This window comes from Scomber japonicus, chromosome 11 (genome assembly GCF_027409825.1).
Source record: "Scomber japonicus isolate fScoJap1 chromosome 11, fScoJap1.pri, whole genome shotgun sequence".
NCBI lineage: Eukaryota > Metazoa > Chordata > Actinopteri > Scombriformes > Scombridae > Scomber > Scomber japonicus.
In genome coordinates this window covers 18,151,000-18,170,379 of record NC_070588.1, presented here as the reverse complement: position 1 = coordinate 18,170,379, position 19,380 = coordinate 18,151,000, and the positions used below count along the sequence as shown (strand labels likewise).

The 19,380-nt window shown below is 39.4% G+C and overlaps 2 protein-coding genes across 2 annotated transcripts; both read left to right on the top strand.

Annotated features, from left to right (window-relative positions):
• The first annotated feature begins 1,125 nt into the window (after positions 1–1,125).
• Positions 1,126–11,454, top strand: pfkla (phosphofructokinase, liver a). The gene is made up of 22 exons (XM_053329187.1): positions 1,126–1,397; positions 2,575–2,648; positions 2,793–2,870; positions 4,363–4,552; positions 5,393–5,558; positions 5,868–5,912; positions 5,991–6,099; positions 6,275–6,370; positions 6,717–6,809; positions 6,998–7,123; positions 7,221–7,285; positions 7,447–7,510; positions 7,639–7,785; positions 7,858–7,928; positions 8,545–8,632; positions 8,715–8,867; positions 9,122–9,286; positions 9,380–9,441; positions 10,109–10,220; positions 10,341–10,440; positions 10,522–10,627; positions 10,722–11,454. The coding sequence occupies exons 1-22, from the start codon at positions 1,313–1,315 to the stop codon at positions 10,867–10,869; spliced, it is 2,343 nt and encodes a 780-aa protein (XP_053185162.1). The 5' UTR covers positions 1,126–1,312; the 3' UTR covers positions 10,870–11,454.
• A 6,443-nt stretch (positions 11,455–17,897) lies between these two features.
• Positions 17,898–19,380, top strand: tmem169b (transmembrane protein 169b). Its single transcript, XM_053329194.1, has 2 exons — positions 17,898–18,171; positions 18,721–19,380. Exons 1-2 carry the CDS (start codon positions 17,898–17,900, stop codon positions 19,353–19,355), a joined length of 909 nt encoding a protein of 302 aa, XP_053185169.1. The 3' UTR covers positions 19,356–19,380.

The following is a 19,380-nucleotide window of genomic DNA, read 5'->3' as shown; positions in this document are numbered from 1 at the left end:
CAGAACTCGACCGACCCATTAAAAGCTTTAAAATACTCTACCTGTGCAGTCTTGCAACTCTTGTGTAGTCCAAAATTAAATGTATTATATTTGCTGACATTCAGCAAACATTCAGAAAATATAATACTGTGCAGACATTCAGCATGCAGTGTAATTCACTATTTGATATAAGATGATACCCTCTATAAGTAATGTGCTTTAGACTGTCTTATACAGTCTAAATGTAATCTTGAAAGGGAAAGTTCTCTTAACATTAATGAATAAGATAAATAAATAAAAAATCATAATAATAATACAAAAAATGCCCACAGACCCTTTTTTCAGGTATGCTTAGTGACATGCCATTCAACACAATGCTGCTCTCCTCCTTCTTCAGTTGGGAGTAGGGCAGATTATTTATTATAGGGGGACAGGCACCAGGAGCAGGGACAATTGATTTACTTTGAAAAGCTTGCTAAAAGTTTACCTGCATTGAATAAATGTCACCTTAAAGAGGAGTGAAATGCAAACACTGTTTTTCTAGATGTTTTTCTAGATATCAGTAACTAATGTTAGGGGAGCAAGTAACATCAGGCTGTTTCATTATGGACGAAATCTTAACTAAGAGGTCAATTTTCACAACACATGGAGTAGCTTTTTTTTTTTTTTTAATGAAAAATTGGGATATATATTGTCATTCTTTCAGTTCTATCTCTTGTCTTTCTTTTTCGTTGTTGGAACTGATTTTATTTCATGTTGACATAGCCTACTACAATAATCATGCCGCAACTCCTCCTCACGCACAATTCACTGCCAAAAAGTGCCGCGCCTGGTTTGGAGACAGGACTGAACCATTTTATGTGAACGGAGGGGGGTGTTTGAGCAATACAGAGGCTTTGGATGGTTAATGTTTTTCCAAAAACAAGAAAAATAAACCGTTTGTTTAAGTTTTATAAAATACTATATTATTGTCTATGATTAATGATGATAGATTAATAAAACAATTGTTCTAATATTTTTCAGGTTCCCTGTCAGTCACAGGCCTTTAGAATTGTCCTAAGCCCCCTCCCTTGTGTGTTTACATATTTCTTGAGCAGGAACAGGAAATAACACGCTCCTTGTTCTCCCGGAGCGCTCCTGCGGACTGGGAGGAGTCAAAAACCCCGAAGAAGTGTCACTGGGGGCGTCTACATGCTGTTCACCCCTCTCTGCCAACAAGGAAGCGACCTTTGGGTCAAACTGGATTCACGAAACGAGCCACTTTCTGCAACTTGTTAACGGACTTCATATATTCTCCCCGTTTCGTTGTTGCTAGGTGACGACCGGGGTCAAAATGTCGTCGATGGATCTGGAGAAGCTGAAGATGACAGGGGCTGGTCGAGCCTTAGCAGTCCTGACCAGTGGTGGAGATGCACAAGGTGACTCAAAAACAGCTTAAAAGTTGACTTTATAATATAGTTAGTAGCCTTCAAGTACAGATATAGATATTAAGATAGGTATCTGCCATAAATGTTAGCACAAACACAACTGTTTGGACTGAAGATTGTCAGCTGTTTGATAGTTGGATAAGATAGCTGTTTAACCTTCAGATGATAACATATTGTCTGCACAGTAATCCAATATAATGAGCATGTTCTAGTCTAACTCATACAAATCTCACAAACGTCAATGTTTATGTAAGGGCTGCATGAATTAAACAGAAACACTGAAATATGTTTAAGAGTCTGGACTGTGATAAGAGTTTCCACACAGCAGATGACACCTTTGCCCAGTAATTAAGTCACTTCCACCATGCCACCATTGATTTCCTAATGCAGGGCGATGGCGCAATAGTGCAAATGCAATGGTGGTAAACGTATTCAGATCTTTTACCTAAGTAAAAGTACCATTACAGCTATGTAAATATACTCTGTTACTACACACTGCCTTTTGTAAGATGTCAATAGACTGATTGACAGATTTTATCTTCAACAATGAATTGTATTTTAAAAGCTTGTTATAATATCCATTGTGTCAAATCTTCATCTGAAAAGTTACTGAAGCTGTCAAATAAATGTAGTGGAGTAGAAAGTACATTTTTTCCCTCTGAAATGTAGTGGAGTGGAATATGTTGCATCAAGTACCTCAAAATTGTACTAAAGTATAGTACTTACTTTGGTGAAATTATTTGACCTGCAGACCTGTAGAGCTGAAAAATTAGTCGATTAGTTGTTCAGTTGACTGCCAGAAAATTAATGTTACAATTTTATTAATCAGTTAATCATTAATAACAACTTTGCTGGTTGCATCTCCTCACATGTGAGGATTTGGAGCTTTTCTGTGTTGTACATGATAGAAAACTTAATCTCTTTGGATCTCTTTAATGTCTTTATAGACAAAATGATTAATCAGTAACGGTAATTGATGATTATCTGTTTTTCTCTGTTTGATAAGAATAGAATATCTTTTGGATAAGGGACTGTTTGTCAGACAATACAAGACATTTGAAGACATCACCATGAACCTCTGACCCTAAATGAATCTTCCTGATGAAAGTAAGCGTTGGTTGCAGCTACACAGGCCAGAATCTAATCTATGTGTTTGCTTGTCCTTCAGGGATGAATGCTGCTGTGCGAGCTGTGACTCGAATGGGCATCTATGTGGGGGCCAAGGTCTACCTTATTTATGAGGTAAAGAACTGCTTCATCATGTTTACATTGAACATATAAACCGAGTGTTATGTGGTTGAGTGGGATTAGCCCATGTAATACGAGTTGGACATGTGGATGCATGCATGCTTTTAACATTTTCATAATCTGTAATTCACTTTATAGGGCTACCAGGGCCTGGTGGACGGGGGAGATAACATCAAACTAGCACATTGGCACAGTGTGACCAACATTATCCAACTGGTAGGTTATAAAATGAAGTAATTTCTCGCTGCTGATAGCAGAGATAAACTTATTGTAGCACAGCCTTTTTCTTCCAGCAGATATGTTGACTGGTCATGGCAGGAAAAGCACAGGTCTTACTATTCACATTAACGATGGCTCTGCTGTATTCACGTGTCCCAGTAAGACAGCAAGTCAGCGTGCACAACACCAGGACCCTGAAACTGAAGCAGCTAAATGGAACTCAGCCATCATTGATGTTAATAATTACACTTGTTATGTGTTATGTCAAAATGTGGTCTGTGAAAACTGTATTATGATTTTAGAGTTTTTGTTCTATCTGGTCTTAAACCTTTAACTCTGTTTCTTTTCTGTGGTTTTAATAGGAGTTTTATTATTTCACCCATCTCCTCTCATCTCTTCTCTCCCTGTCTGTCTAATACTGGTTATGACCTGGTAAGGGGCCTTGCTGCATGTGGTTTGGTAGTCACCATTAAGCGTTATGTGTAGAAGAAGTAGCAAGTTTCACTATTCATGAGAAAAGTATAACAATCCCACTGCACATTTGGCATTACTTGTCTTGAAATTATGCAGAAAATTTGTGGAAGGGCATGTGCTTCTCCTTCTAAAGTAAACTGTTTTTGTTGTTGTGGTGTTTCACTTACATCGTAGTATCCTGCATCCAGAGACGTCTGGATCCTTTATCACAGTGTTGTTTTTTTAATATTTTTGATCATGATCCCTTTGTACAAAGCAGTGTGTCTTGCAGGGTTCATGTTTATGAATTTTGAGCAGTTCAATCAAAGCGACCTTCCCCTTTCAGACTGTTTCATTTGAATAATCTTTACAGAGACCTAATTTTGTGAAGCATATTTCTTTTAATTATTTGCCAATAGGGCTGCGTGATATGGCCAGAAATATGATATTATTTTATTAAGCTCGGGGTAGATTATAATACATTTTTGTTTGCCTGCAAAATGCAGGATTGTTACATGTTTTTTAAACAGTGGAACATAAAAAAGTGCTTGCACTTTCATAATGCATAAAATACAGATCAACCCACACAGGTTTCAGTTTAGTAGAGCACATTTAATTATCAGATAGAGCAGAAAAGTCAGCTCACTAATGGATTGGCTGCTTTTTTTGTTTGTGTTCCATGACAAAACATCAGCCTGATATCTGCTGCTAGTGTTCGCTAGCCAGCAGGCACTTCAACTTTCCTATCCAGAGATAATGCCTCGTTAACACACATCAGTGTGCAGTCATTTTCAGTCTGTCCTTCTCGAAGATGCAAGCATTAAATTCCCTGCAAAATAGACGGAGACAGGTGTGCATGTGGTGTAGACATTTCATACAGCATGCAAAAAGTGGAATTAGATATCTAATATTTCTAATATTAACATCAACACCGTAAAAATTAGTGTTCGTGATTTTGTGAGAGGTTTTTAATGCATTACAGTGTCCCGTTAGTCCTGAATTGGATTCTGACTTGTTTATGATGTCTCTGCTGCAGGGTGGAACTGTGATCGGTAGTGCTCGATGCAAGGCCTTCACGACCCGTGAGGGCAGGCTATCTGCCGCCTTCAACCTGGTGAAAAGAGGCATTACCAACCTGTGTGTGTGCGGTGGAGACGGCAGCCTCACTGGAGCCAACATTTTTCGCAGCGAGTGGAGCGGTCTGCTGGATGAGCTCGTAAAGAAAGGTAAGTTGCTTCCAAGGAAGTGTCGTCAACCAGCCCTTTACATGATTTAAGCTATTTTTTTATTAAACCCAATGTGGAAGGAAACTCCATTCAGGTTTATTTTTGTTGTTCAGCTCCTAAAAATCTATAAAAGCATGTCTGTGATTGTCATGCCTGAAAATAGAAATATCAATAAAGATGCTCGGACACAAGGCTTCCTCTCTGGCAGCTTCATTGAGAGTATAATTGTTCAAAAAGTAAAGTTACACAGTTCTTCAAACGTGAATACAGCGATGTACAGAAATATGTACTGTCAGTTCTCCACTCTAATTTTCCTCCTTTAACAACATTTAGCAGGTAAGTGTAATGTATAGCATTTCCATTTTAACATTTTCCTTTTAACAGGTAAACTAACAACAAAAATAACATATAAGGTAAATTAAATTGTTCTTTAAATTAATTTAAAAAAAGTTAAATGCATTTTGAATAAACAAAGTGAATGTAAATTATTTTTCCATTGCTGCTAATGCAGCGAACATGTACATAAAACACACACAAAACTGTTTATGAAGCATTTTCCAAAGTTCAAGAGCATAAATACTTGTGACATTCATGACATAACGTGACTTTTATAGCACTGCCTCATGAATTTATTACACTTAACAGCTTTTTAATAAAATCAATCTATCACATCTGGATATCGGAGACACTGAATTAAGTTGAATCGAACAGTGATTAAATTCACATGGGTATATAAGCAGTCAAAGAAGTCTATCATCTAAATATCTGTTGTCATTGTCATTTATTTAGCTTTGTTTGGTGTGTATTGTAGTATTTTTTACAACCTTGTGCCACTTTCAGGAAGGATCACAGATTCTCTAGCAAAGCAGCATAACCACCTTAACATCGTGGGTCTTGTGGGCTCCATTGACAATGACTTCTGTGGCACTGACATGACCATCGGAGCAGACTCTGCACTGCACCGCATCATGGAGATAATTGATGCCATCATGACCACTGCACAAAGGTCAGACACTATGTGATGTTGAACAGTGAGGCAGATTTTCACGACGTCATTGATGAAAGTAATATTTGTCTGCTCAGTAAGTCTTTCTGAGTTATAGAGTGTGTGGAGGTATAAAAGGAATACAGGGCATACAAAGGAACGCATCCATCTATTCAAGAGTGCTGGCGATCTTGTCTAAACTTGCTCCTTTGCAGAATCAACATGTCTACAACAGACAAATGTAGAGAAAACTACTGCTGTTAATATGCTGACATAGTTCCTGAAAGGATTTATATGCCTGTTTTAATATAACTGGTGTTCCTCCTGCAGCCACCAGCGTACCTTTGTTCTGGAAGTCATGGGGCGCCACTGTGGGTGAGTAATACTCCAGCCTGTTTTGGTCTCCTTGTACTTCCACTGAATTAAACGTAAATTATTGTGACATTATTCCAGGTATCTGGCACTGGTGTCAGCACTGGCATCTGGGGCAGAGTGGCTCTTTATTCCAGAGGCGCCTCCTGAGGAGGGCTGGGAAGACCGTATGTGCGCCCGTCTGGAGGGGGTAGGACACAAAACCTAGTCCGAGTGTTAGCTTCAGGCATACATATTTGTTGTTAAACAACTGGAACACATCTGTTTTGCAGCTCAGTAGGACAGATATAAAGAATGCACTTCTATGCTTGCATTTAGATACTTATATTTCTGTGCTACCTCTTATTTGTTCTGTTTACTTCCAGAGCCGCACTACAGGATCCAGACTCAACATCATAATTATTGCAGAAGGAGCCATCCACACAAATGGAAAGCCGATCACTTCAAATTATGTAAAAGATGTAAGTTTAAGGACTGAAGGACGGGGAATGATTTCTGTTAGCCTACTAATTGGTAGTTTGTGATGATCTTGAAATGTGTAACAGTCATAAAATTGCAAAAGATTGAAAAGTCAAGTGTTTAAATGTGGTAGAGGAAGAATACAGAAAATGTATTGATCATTTGTATCATGTACATGTTGCTTCATTGATTATTTGTCATACCCCTACGAGGTATATATGAAGGACTGATTATTGTTTGTTAGTAAAATGTCAAAGACACATTTTGTCTCAGTTGTTTGTGCAAGTCTGCTGTGTATATCTGTGACAAACCTACAAAATGCTGAAATGTCTCCATGTGTCTCTGAAGCTGGTGGTAGAGAGGCTAGGTTATGATACCAGAGTGACTGTGCTCGGACACGTACAGCGAGGAGGAACTCCTTCAGCATTTGACAGAATACTGGTGAGTGTGTTATCATGTCATACCTGTTTCAGCAATAATCAGTAACTGTATTTTGTCATTTAAAATATGTGGTGGTTTTAGAAATTAATCACATCAACTGCAAACTATACACCAATAAGACCACTGTAACGATTTATTGTAGTTAAAATCTTTTTTATTTTTGTATTGTTTCTATGTGGGCTTAACAGAGCAGTAAGGTAGGCGTGGAGGCAGTGGTTGCCCTGATGGAGGCGTCTCCGGACACCCCGGCCTGTGTCATCGGCCTGTCAGGTAACAAGCCTGTCCGTCTTCCCCTCATGGAGTGTGTGGAGATGGTGAGTCACTCTTGTCTCTGCTATGATTAATATTCACGGACATACTCACCAACAGCGGGAGGTTTGCTCCATTTATTGATCACACCATCATTTGCAGACTAAGTTGGTGCAGAAGGCCATGAATGAGAAGAGGTTTGAAGAGGCTATCAAACTGCGTGGAGGGTGAGAGCGAAGACATACTCATGTATACTAAATAGTTATAATTAATATTTTATATCTAATTATGCAAAATTGTTGATGTACAATCTGTCAATCATTTTTAAAAGTTTTTTCTGGCAAGTGAAAAAAACAATACTAAACTAAAGCTAATGACTTTCTTGCAGGAGTTTTGAGAACAACTGGAATATCTACAAGCTTCTTGCCTTGCAAAGGCCCGCTCAGTCTCTGGTGAGTCTTCCAGTAACACACACACACACACGTGTGCACACATGTGTGTGTGAAAATATTACATTTGTACCAGAATAGAAAGGTTAAATTCAAAAGTGCTGAGTTATGTCTGACTCCTCTTCCCTCAGAGCAACTTCTCTCTGGCTATCCTGAATGTTGGAGCTCCAGCTGCCGGCATGAATTCAGCAGTGAGGTCTGCTGTGAGATTAGCAGTGGCTCACGGACACAAGGTCTACGCAGTCAACGATGGCTTTCAAGGGCTCGCCAATGGATCGGTGAGGCCTTCTTTTCAGCAACAGGTAACCTGAATGAAAACATTAATTAACTGACATCTGTCTTTTTTGCAGCTGTCAGAGATGCAGTGGCACACTGTGGCCGGATGGACGGGCCAAGGGGGCTCGCTGCTGGGGACAAAACGGTAAGCAACTGGACGTTTGATGTCAGAAAACTGAAGAGTTTCCCTGTGCTCACCTGAAATCTCAGTTAAATGTGTATATATGCAAATATTATATGTGTCAACTATTTTGGAGCCAATAATGGTCCAGTATGCAATTTATACAAATGTTCTGTTAAACCTCCATTGCACATACCAGCAAGAATGGACTTCACATAATGCAGTTTGTCTGATGTGTAAATCGGCTGTCCTAGAGAGGCAGGAGACATGATATTGTTTAAAAACAGGGATAACTCATATTGTCACTGTCTCTTGGAAGGTTTTCACAGTGATGTCTGTGGTTGTTCACAGTGAAGAGCAACAGACAGTTTGTGTCAAGAATTGCTTAAGCTTGCATAAGAAGTTCGTTGGTTTTGACATTAGAAAGATGTTGGCGGGAGGGAGTTTCTGAAAATATTCAACCACCTGACGGAATACACTGGCCGACAGCCATGGTAAACATAGGCCTTCTGTTAACAGTATGTAGTCTGTAACTCTTAGGATGTTTAAGAAATTGTATGACCTGAAGCTGTTTTGACTGGCTGTGACGAGTACATTGACATATATGTTTTTTAATTTTCTGTTGCATCTTCTTTTTCAGAACTCTTCCAAACAAATTATTGGACAAGATTGTAGACACCATCACCAAATTCAACATCTCAGCTCTCCTTGTAGTTGGGGGGTTTGAGGTAGAGCCTTAAATTAATTAATTCATTGTGTCAAATTTTACATCAGAGTGGTCTTCATTTTAGCTCTGCGTCACTTCCACAGGGGTACGAAGGTGTGCTGCAACTGTATGAAGCCCGGGATCGCTATGATGAGCTCTGCATCCCTATGTGTGTCATCCCTGCTACCATCAGCAACAACGTCCCTGGAACTGACTTCAGCCTGGGAGCAGACACAGCTGTCAATGCTGCCATGGAGGTAACGCTGAGCAGATGGCTAATTTACAGTGCGACTTTGATGTTGTAGGATTAACATAAATAGAGACTGAACCACGTCAGAAAACATTAAATCTCATTATGGGCTGCTGTGTTACTGAACTAGACTTTGAACTCTGTATGCTTGCTCAAAACAAAGGTGACAGAGTGTTTATGGTGTTTTGACTTTATCTGTTTGCTCTGAGAAGATGATGATGGAGGCAGCCAGCCCTTTTCACACTGCATTTTCCTCCTCAGGGTTGTGACAAGATTAAACAGTCAGCCAGTGGTACCAAGAGACGTGTGTTTGTGGTGGAAACTATGGGTGGTTATTGTGGCTATCTGGCAACCTGCACTGGTATAGCTGTGGGTGCTGATGCAGCCTACATCTTTGAAAACCCCTTCAAGATCCATGACCTGAGGGTAAGGCCACTTACAAGAAAACCCAGCTGTCACTCATCTTTTCTCTGTAATGTTCTGCAGGTTGATCTTTAATTATCTGACCTCTTTACACAGACCAATGTGGAACATTTAAAAGAAAAAATGAAGAAGGACATCCAGCGAGGTCTAGTGCTGAGGTACATTCATTCAGAGAATTTCACATGCCAGCCACTGGAAAGAAAAGTGTTACATCTGTGCACCTATGTTGCAGCCGATTTTGCTGCTGTCATGATAAACGGTGTGCAAATGTGTATCTAAATATTTGAGTTCGACAAAACAAATTAAATCATTTTATATACTGTACCACTCAAAGGAAACAAAATTCATTCTAGGGTTTTTCTTTATTTTCACATTCTCAACATTGTAGAACAAATAACACAAATAGAATCAAGTAGTTTAGTAAACTAAATATCTTTCACATTTTATATTCCTTAAAGTAGTCACTGTTTGCCTTCACAACAGCTTTGTACACTATTGGCAATATCTTAACCAGCTTTATGAGAAAACCGTTGGATGTGACAACGTCATGAACTGAAGTGTGCATAGCTTTCATCAAGGCAAAAGATGGCTACTTTGAGGAATCTAAAATGTTAGATGTTTTGGTTGGTTTAACACTAGACTATGTGTTATTTCATAGTTTTGATGTCTCCAGTAATGCTCAACAATGTGGGAAATAGTAAAAAAAATAGAACCATTGAATGAGTTGGTACTTTTTACTGTTACTGTATATGGAACATATGACGCTGTATATGTGAAATACTGGCAAACTTGTTTCTTTCTTGATTGCATTCTTTGTCATAACAGGAATGAAAAATGCCATGAACACTACACTACAGACTTCATCCATAAGCTGTACTCATCTGAGGGAAAGGGCATTTTTGACTGTAGAGTCAACGTGTTGGGACACCTTCAGCAGGTATGGACCCATGAGCCACTCTGTCAAGTCAGTTTAGGAACAGTCAATATTGAGTGACATAACACAGAGATGTTTGAGTGTTGCTGGTATCTATATCCAGTGTGTGTTTTCTGGCTCTAGGGAGGAGCACCTTCTCCCTTTGATAGAAATTTCGGTACCAAGTTGGGTGTGAAGGCTGTCCAGTGGATCTCTGAGAAACTGACTGAAAACTTCCGTCAAGGTGGAGTTTTTAAGTTATAGCTGATGTTGAGAAATGACATGAAAACAACTATGTAACAATTGCGCTGCTTTCCCCCATCAGGTCGGGTGTTTGCCAACTCACCAGATACAGCATGTGTGCTTGGCCTCAACAGGAAGGTGGTCTCATTCACGCCTGTCACTGAACTGAAGGCTGTAACCGACTTTGAGTAAGCTGCGCCACAATAACAACTCAATGTTTATGTAACATATTTTTTATTCTGTGTAAACAATGTGTGACTATATTTATTCTGTTTTTTGCAGGCACCGGATGTCCAAGGACCAGTGGTGGTTTGACTTGCGCCAGATCCTGAAAATGTTGGCCAAGTACCAAACCAGCTTCTGTGAATACGTCCCAGGAGAGATTGAACATGTGACTCGCCGGTCCCTCAGCATCGACTCTGGGTTCTAGGCTCTCTTCTCTTGACTCTATTCTCTGTACTTTTTAAATAACCACTATCTGTCCATCTTTTTTTAATTTCCACACACACTTTCAAAATGTTTACTATTTTTTGTGCCAAAGTGCAAGCAAACCTTAGAGTCAAATCACTGCCATGGAAAGACAACTAGGTGAACAGTGAAGCAATAATTTAATTAATTTACTAATGAAAATGTGTTCTATAAATCATATTGTATGTGGTGTGAAATTAATGGATTGCATACACAATCACATACATAAAAGGCATGCAAGTAGATTTTTGCCTTTATTTGAACACAAACCTAAAATAAACAAATTGTGTATATCAGTCTTCTCATTAGCTACATATCAGAGTATGACTGAGCATTTTCTATTTTTTTAAAGACTGCAGGACTGAAACACCACTTCTGTCAATAATAATGCAAACAGTTATTCACAAATATCAATATGCAGTTACTTACACTATGTAACAAACTTTACATCTCATGTACTTACAATAGGGAAATCTATAAGGGAATATAAACATTTGTTGTATATTATCTTGAGACTCATGCCATAGCTTCAATAAAACATATTCAACAATGATACTGGTAGAAGAGTGTTCTTTCTAGTGTGAATAAATAGTAAAATATGATATTAATTAATGAACAGCCACCACTTAACAGAACTAAAAGAAATGTATTTTGGAAAAGTCACATCTTGAAAAAAAGATTTTTAGAACTGCTGATGTTTTTATATATATGTATATATATGTATGTGTGTGTATATATATATACACACTTTATAATTAACCACATACTCTAAACTTGAATATTTTAGAAGAACCATAGAAACTAAATCATGAATCTAGCTCTTATAAACTTAAGTAATTCACCATTTCAGATGTTCTGCTTAACTTTCAAAAGTTGAATGAAAATGGAAAATCATCACTGCTGTTTCTTCTGTTGGTGGTCTGAGGGCTTTTGGAGGTAAACGCAAACTGAAAGTCTTCACTTTGCTCTGGTTGGTCAAACAGGAAGTTGTGGCCTGCAAATTTACATACATACCTGTAGTTTAAAGCAGGTAATGTAAATCATAAAAATATAGGTTTGGGTTGATATTTACCGCTTGATTTTGATTCCGTCGTTTTCTGAAAAGATATAACAGAGTCTGTTTGTGTGTCTGGTTTTGTTCACACTTTATAAAAAAAGTCATGTTAGAGGAAAAACACAGTACCTTCTCACTGAAGAAAGAGCTGGTGAAGGGGAAAGGTGGGTCCTGCAAACAAAGGTTCAGGTAAGTCCAAAACCAATAATCAGTGATTTCTCTCAAGTCACTTTCATTTTGCTCATTCCTCACCTCATCCTGTGGCGAGCCCATATCGAACCCAAACCCAGAGAAGCTCGGACCAGAGTCCAGAGCAAACAGGAAAGCTGGAGATTTGGTATCTGAGGTCCCTTGATGTGGGGAACTACCAGGGCTAATGCTGACATAAACGCATTGAAACATACATTAGTTGTTAGTAGCAGGTTTGACAATGATTCGCAGTGTTGGACAACTCAGATAAAACCTTACTTAAATGGGAATGTTGGGGTTGAAGGCACCGTTTTCACTGTTGCAGGGGAGGACTGAATTTCTTGGGAAAAAGCAGTATGTCCCTCGTTGTCCTCTTCACTTGGCACCTGCTCTTCATTTACAGCTACTCTTTCCTCCATCTCTTCCTCTATTGTCTCCTTTTCCTCTGATACAGCGGGATGCTTTTCCTATGCAGAAAACAGCTTGAGTATATAATGCATGTCTAACAGGAATGTGGTAACCTCTAAAAAAGGCATTTACAGTAGACCATAATGACACTGGCACACTATTTGTTACAATCGGGGACACCAGATTGTTCTATTAAATTAATAAACAGACACACTGTCATTAGTTGCTCTGGAGCTTTTTCATTGGCTGTCTTATCTTGGTAGGAAGTAGTTCTCAGTGAATGATCATCCTCAGAAACTTAAAATTATTTCTAGAAAAAGACGTGGTTGTGAACTTTCAACCACTAATGAAAGATCAGTCTCAAAACTTACACAATTAAACTGAAGTAAATATTTCTAATACTGTAAACTAGATACCAGCATAAGTAAAAAAGAGGGAAGAGGTTTTTGGGTAAATTTGGCAAACTGGCGCCTTTTAGGTTCAGACTGAATGTAGATGACAAGACCTGGTTTCCTGGTCCAGTTCCCTGTTCCTGCTCCTCAGCGAGGATCTCATCTGGCCGACTTTGCTCTAAAGACATAAATATTTTGCTAATGGGGTTTGATGGAAAATAAACAATCCAAATCCAAACATAATAGACTTCCCTCTACTTACCACCCTGTTGTTGATATGACCACATGTATTTCTCATTGGTTGGTTCTTCTTGGGAAACACCGCAGGCGGGTGCATCCTGGGCCTCGTTTTCATCATGAACCTCTTCAGCATTTGCCTCTGCAGCTTCTTTATCACCATCCTGCCAAATCTGTGCAAATGTATAGGGGTGGCTGTTCATAACAGAATCATATTCAATGTAGTTTTCATTCTGTATTTCATGATTTTGACAATTTTATCTTCTTTTAAAAGCTGTTAATTTTCCACTGATTGTACCCAAGTACCTGAGACTGGCTGAGCTGCAGAGAGGAGATGTCAATGGAAGAGTCAAAGTCGTCCTCTGTCTGAGGGTCTAAGTCTTTCTTTGGTTCGGTTATGGGCTGCTGGCCTGAAACACTAGAAGTGGAAATGAGTTCAATCAGAGTAAAAGTGGAGCTTTTCTGGAGGCGATGTGTCATTATTCTTTTTTATCTACACGATCCACTGACGATACCTGTCTGGGAGCGTCTCAGCGGAAGAAGAATTGACTGGTGGATCTGGTCAGACAAAAAAATTCAATTAAAAGTAAAAAGCTGTAAAACATTTCAAATAAGTTATGATGATATAAAAAGTTTATTACCAGTGAGATTTTCAAGCTCCATCTGTTTCAATGCTATTTGACCATCACAAGACCTGATCCTACACTCGATTTCCTCTTTCTCAGCCTGCAGCATGAGGAGTTTTTGAGCTTGAGGATTTTGGCAATAATACTCTTTATGCGACTGGAATATATTCCTGTAGCTTGAAATCCTCTCTTCGTAGACTTCCCTTGTTGGGTTACAAATGAAGAACAATGCAGGTTTGTTTATTATTTGCACACAATAAAATATCAATCAATAATTTAACACCAAAGATAACTGAACCCACATGTCACGGTTGTAGCTGGCTTTTGCACTCTCCAGTTCTGCTTTCAATGTGTGCTCATACTGAAGAAGCAGGCTGTTAGTCGTCTTCATGCTAAAGTTACATGAATGACAAGCAGAAGTCTGTGAATGAAAATATCCACACTAAATGCAATGTTTTTGCCTACTCATCTTTTTTTCATACCTCTTTGCATTTGCTTTGTTGTGCTTCCCAGTGCTCTGCTTCGCCCGGATTTCTTCCTCAAGTCTCTTGATACTCCCGTGGACTGTTTCAATGGAAGACCTGCGCTCTGCGATGTCAGCTCGGTACACTGTTGACACACACAAACACATATTTCAAGTCTGTCTTAAAACAACAGTCAGTCTATGTGAACACTAAAAGAGGTTTTCCCCACTGTAATCATTCCTTCTGTTCATACAGGCTATTAAAACAGTTACAGTCTTTTTAGCATCAAATTCCCTCTTTGTGTTTCCTCTGACAGTGTTTCCCTTCGTAGTGGAAGAATAGTAACAAAAAGAGGGACACTGGCACTAAAAAGAATATAACCTTGATCAATATCTACTTGATCTGACTCATTTGGATGGCTGAAACTTTATATTAGCTTCATATAAACTTAAATACATTGTTGCACAAAAGGAGGTTTGTAGATTTTGGCCCACATATGTTGTGTATTATTAATGCATTATGAAGGGATCTTCTAATGGTCACTATGAACTGGAGGAATGATTATGGCAATCTGTTTCAATGTTCATTTGGGCATATGACTCTTTTTTAAGACACACTTCAAAAAATGTGAACCATTTAATAGTCTTAAACCCACTCTGTTTAACTGTGTATGCGGTTAACTGCTAAGCTAGGTTAAAAAGAATAACTGTTCAGATATAATCACCTTTAATGCATTGGTTGATTTCATTCTTCTGTTGGGAAAGCTCACGAGTTTGGAGAACTGCAAAATATCAAAACAACAACAACAACAACAACAAACAAACATACAAAAAAACAAAACAAATCAAAGCAGTTGTTCAAAAAGCAGCTAGTTCCAGGTTAGCATTGTTACACACAAACACAAGTTGAATCGCAACAAAACGACAACTATTAAAATAAACGCTCATGATTCAACTCACCTGTCTGAAAAAGGAGGCTGTCAATATTACTGAGTGATAATTGGTGGTTCATTTTCACAGCAGCCTAATATTTATTGTATTTATTGTTTCTGTCCTCTCACTGCCAACGGTCTGCCGTACTGCGGTCAAATCAGCCGCCCTTATGTTTCGAGTGCACAATTCATCAATGATTTACGGTAATAATGAAACCACACTGGTCTCTCCATTAAAGGGGCGTTCACACCAAACGCGATGATAAGGCTTTTTTCCCTAACTTTGATGTGTAAAAAAAACCCCTTTCTTCAATAAGTAGTTAATGAAACTTTTACTGTTTGACTAAATACCCCCCTGTGCTATTCATGAAAGTATTATCAAGTACTTTTGCTGCATATTTTTGGAGTAATTTTTCATTACAAAGTTCCTTTCATAGGAAGCCAGGCAGGATTAATTAATTAATTAATGTAACTCACCAGTGTGGTTTCATTATTACCGTAAATATTGGATGAATTGCGCATTGGAAACATAAGGGAGCTGGTTTGACTGTGGTTCCGAATTTAAGAGTCAGCTTGTTTACATCCAGGTTACTTTAGAAATGTAATGGGTTAAAGATTAGTTACTCTATTTAAAGTGTAATAAGCCATGTAACTAAATCAAAGTAATGTAACTTATTACATTTGATTACTTTTCTAATGTTCTAATGCATGTAACTGTTATAGGGTAAGCATAATTATATTTGAAACATACAATTAAAAAAGTAGCTAGACTAAAATAGAGCATACAATATGAAAGTGCAGCATAAAATAATGATTTGCATTAAAATCATTAAAAGGACATACAGTGCAAATGAAATATTGAAATGTCAAGTTCTTTAAAAGAGCTCAATCATAAGCACATGAAAAGAGAAACGTTCACATTTGGTGCTGATTTCAGTTCTGTTGGTAGCTTGTTCCAGTGGTGTGCAGCATAACAGCTGCTTGCCTTGGACCTCCTCTCCTCGTGTCTTCCCCCCGGGTAAACGCACTAGCTTTCTGACCCTGACCTTGAGTATCGCCTGTTCCTGTTTGCCTGTGGCTGTGTGACATCCTCCGGATTCGATAATGTCAGGAGAACCCAGAACTTCCAGCTTGGTCAACTTCATGTCCTGAGCCTTGCCTGTTACCCTACACATTCTGCCTATACCTGTTCAGTTACCTTGCAGACTGTAAGACCATTTAAAACTGCCCACTGGTGTTCTGTGCTGCAGAACACCTCCACCCGTTACAGACTGGGAGCCATTGTAAAGACTTTAGAACTGAAGAAAGTTCAAGTGTTTTTCATGGATACTGACATGATGTATAATGGAGATCATTTCTTTATAAACCAAGTTTTAGCTCTCATTTGGAAATGTGGGCATTAGTTCATGTAGATTTTGGAATATAAAATAAAGATTGTATGGAAAAAAAGTCAAAAGTCTGGCATGAGGTACCGTGACACTATCCAAGCCCACGCGTGCTCCATTTAGCCTACGTGAAGATTTATTTGCAATATATATAGTTTTAGTACACTTTCAGCCTTCCCACTGTAGGCTACTGCCGTGTCTATTTGAATTTTTCTCGAGGGGGATCAATAAAGATACATATCGTATAATAGCCTATTTGTACACCATTATGGAAATTGAGTTCATATCATCGGAGACCTATTCATATTTTATCAAATCTAAAACAAAAGTATATACATTTTATTATATAAGTCATTAGAATTTATGTTAAATAATTTTCTGTCTTTTTATAGCTACATATATGGGGACAGATCAGGGGCAGATGCGCTGTTTTTAAACGTAATCCTGTTCTCGCCTGTGGACATGACGGCAGCGAGGGGCGGGCTTAGTGCTATTCTGGAAACCTTTTTTATGCGTAGCGCATCTGTATGGGCCAAAACACCGGGACTGCTGCACTGTACCAGGCAAACGTGCTTATTGATAGTTATACGATAAAACCCATCTACTCGGTGCTCTTCCAACCTGTTCAAGGTAAGATTAGCTTTCTATCCCAGTTTTTAGTCTATGTTGTCCGCTGGCTGCCAGACAAAAGAGCGGACATGGGTGGGATTTAAATGGGAGGGGATCAGCTGTCTGAAGAATGGGTTTCATTGTCGACTTCATCTCCTCTTATCACGCTATGCATTCTTTTGGAAAATGGCCACAGTCCGTCATCCAATCGTGTAGTTTTTCTCTGACGTTTTTGCATTAGAAATAGACTGATTGTGTTCAAACAGTGAGATAGCAGCTCATCCACCGAGTGTCACTGGCTTGGAAAGCAGAGACCCCCCCTCCCCCCAACCCATCACCATTTAGTCAAACGTATCAAGCTTTATTTGTGATTTATCTGGGGCGATTTCTTATGTCCAGATGCTTCATGCTATTTCATACCATGATAATGTGACATTTTGTAGATTTTATTAGTCTACACCAGTACATAAATAAACAGGCTGCTGGTGCAGAATCTAGGCCATGATCACTGTGCATAGAGGATTATTATGTCTGGTTAATTATTGTGACATTGTGGCTTTTTCTAATGCACATTTCTCTATACGTGTGTGCTTTTTTTATCACCAGAACTCTTGCTTGAACTTAAAACACAATGAGTGGAGATATATAACCTATCAAAAGAAGCAGTGTCAGAGTTTACTCAGTTAGGTGAAAGTATGGCTCAGGTAGAGGAGCCTCAAACTGAAGGAGATGGCAGCCCCCAGATGACCTCCTTACGATCAGACATGTCAGGGAACCATGTCGACGATGGAGAAGTGGGACCTTCCATCAGGAGGAAGAGGAGGAAGAAGAAAGACCCGCGCCCAGAGTCCATTATTGTGTACCGCTCTGAGACAGAGAGGGCACCGGGAGAGGACCAGGGTGGTGAGGAGGGAGCAGAGAGGAGCACTGAGGAAGGAGCTAAGTTCCTCTGCACACCCACAGGCGAAGGTGAGAGATCCCTTTAAAGTTATGAGGACACATGTTATTATTACTGAAACACACAAGTGATAATAACAGACACACAATGAAATTCTCTTTCAAGAAATTTTTATTGAGTTTTCCTAGAATGCACATCAACATCAAATGAACAAAGAACAATGGTGAATTTGGTCTAAAACATCCACAGTACAAGCAAATAGAGAAATAAGATGTACTGTAAATGATATGAGTTGAAATATAAGAAAAATTTGAATTTAGCAACAAAGAGAATCAAGAAGTAAATCTAAAAAAAGAGCAGAGAACAAGTCATACACACACACACACACACACACACACGCCAAAAAAAGGGCATAGGCATAATATTCCTGATAAGATGAGTGTGGGTGGGAGGAGCAGCATTCTTCCAGTTAAGCAATATCAACCACAGTGCTATTAATAAAGAGGAAAAAGCAAGAGCCCTGCGTTGATCAGGACACTATGAAAACCCATACATCTGAGTACTTCTTCCAACACTCTGTCACCTGCCTAAATGTCTTGTGTCATATTATGTCTGAACAGGCGGAGGCTGGAACCTTCCTCCAGACAGCCGCTACGTGACTCTGACAGGCACCATCACCAGGGGCAAGAAGAAGGGTCAGGTGGTGGACATACACGTCACTTTGACAGAGAAGGAACTCAGAGATCTGGCCAGGTCAAAGGAGCGTCTTGATGCAGAGTGTGAGGCAGGGGAGGGCTATAAGCGTCCCTGCGGCTTCGGCGTGTGCCAGGGACCCCATGTTGTCCTGTGGAGCATCTCCTGTTTCCCTGTGGTTTTCCTCCTGTCCTTCATCACCTCCTTCTACTACGGCACACTCACCTGGTATAATGTCTTCCTGGTGTACAATGAGGAGCGGACGTTCTGGCATAAGATTACGATATGCCCCTTCCTCATCATCTTCTACCCCATGCTCATCATGCCCATGGCGCTGTCTTTGGCCCTGTACTCAGCTGTGGTGCAGGTGTCCTGGGCCTTCAGTGAGTGGTGGCAGGTAGTGAGAGACCTGGAGAAAGGCTTCTGCGGCTGGGCCTGCGGGAAGCTGGGTTTGGAGGACTGTTCCCCATACAGCATTGTAGAGCTGCTTGATTCTGACACAGTTTCTGGCACTCTGCAGAGCAAAGCCCCCAGTGAACATGCCCAGACATCATCAGTGTGAAACAGGGTGACACTGAGTTCTATTG

Bases quoted from the DNA above. Each gene is read 5' to 3' on its own strand.
- pfkla (XM_053329187.1), top strand. From the start codon at position 1,313: ATGTCGTCGATGGATCTGGAGAAGCTGAAGATGACAGGGGCTGGTCGA. The intron at 5,913-5,990 runs GTGAGTAATACT...ACATTATTCCAG, and splicing joins GTCATGGGGCGCCACTGTGG to GTATCTGGCACTGGTGTCAG. The intron at 8,633-8,714 runs GTAGAGCCTTAA...TCACTTCCACAG, and splicing joins TTGTAGTTGGGGGGTTTGAG to GGGTACGAAGGTGTGCTGCA.
- tmem169b (XM_053329194.1), top strand. From the start codon at position 17,898: ATGGCTCAGGTAGAGGAGCCTCAAACTGAAGGAGATGGCAGCCCCCAG. The intron at 18,172-18,720 runs GTGAGAGATCCC...ATGTCTGAACAG, and splicing joins CTGCACACCCACAGGCGAAG to GCGGAGGCTGGAACCTTCCT.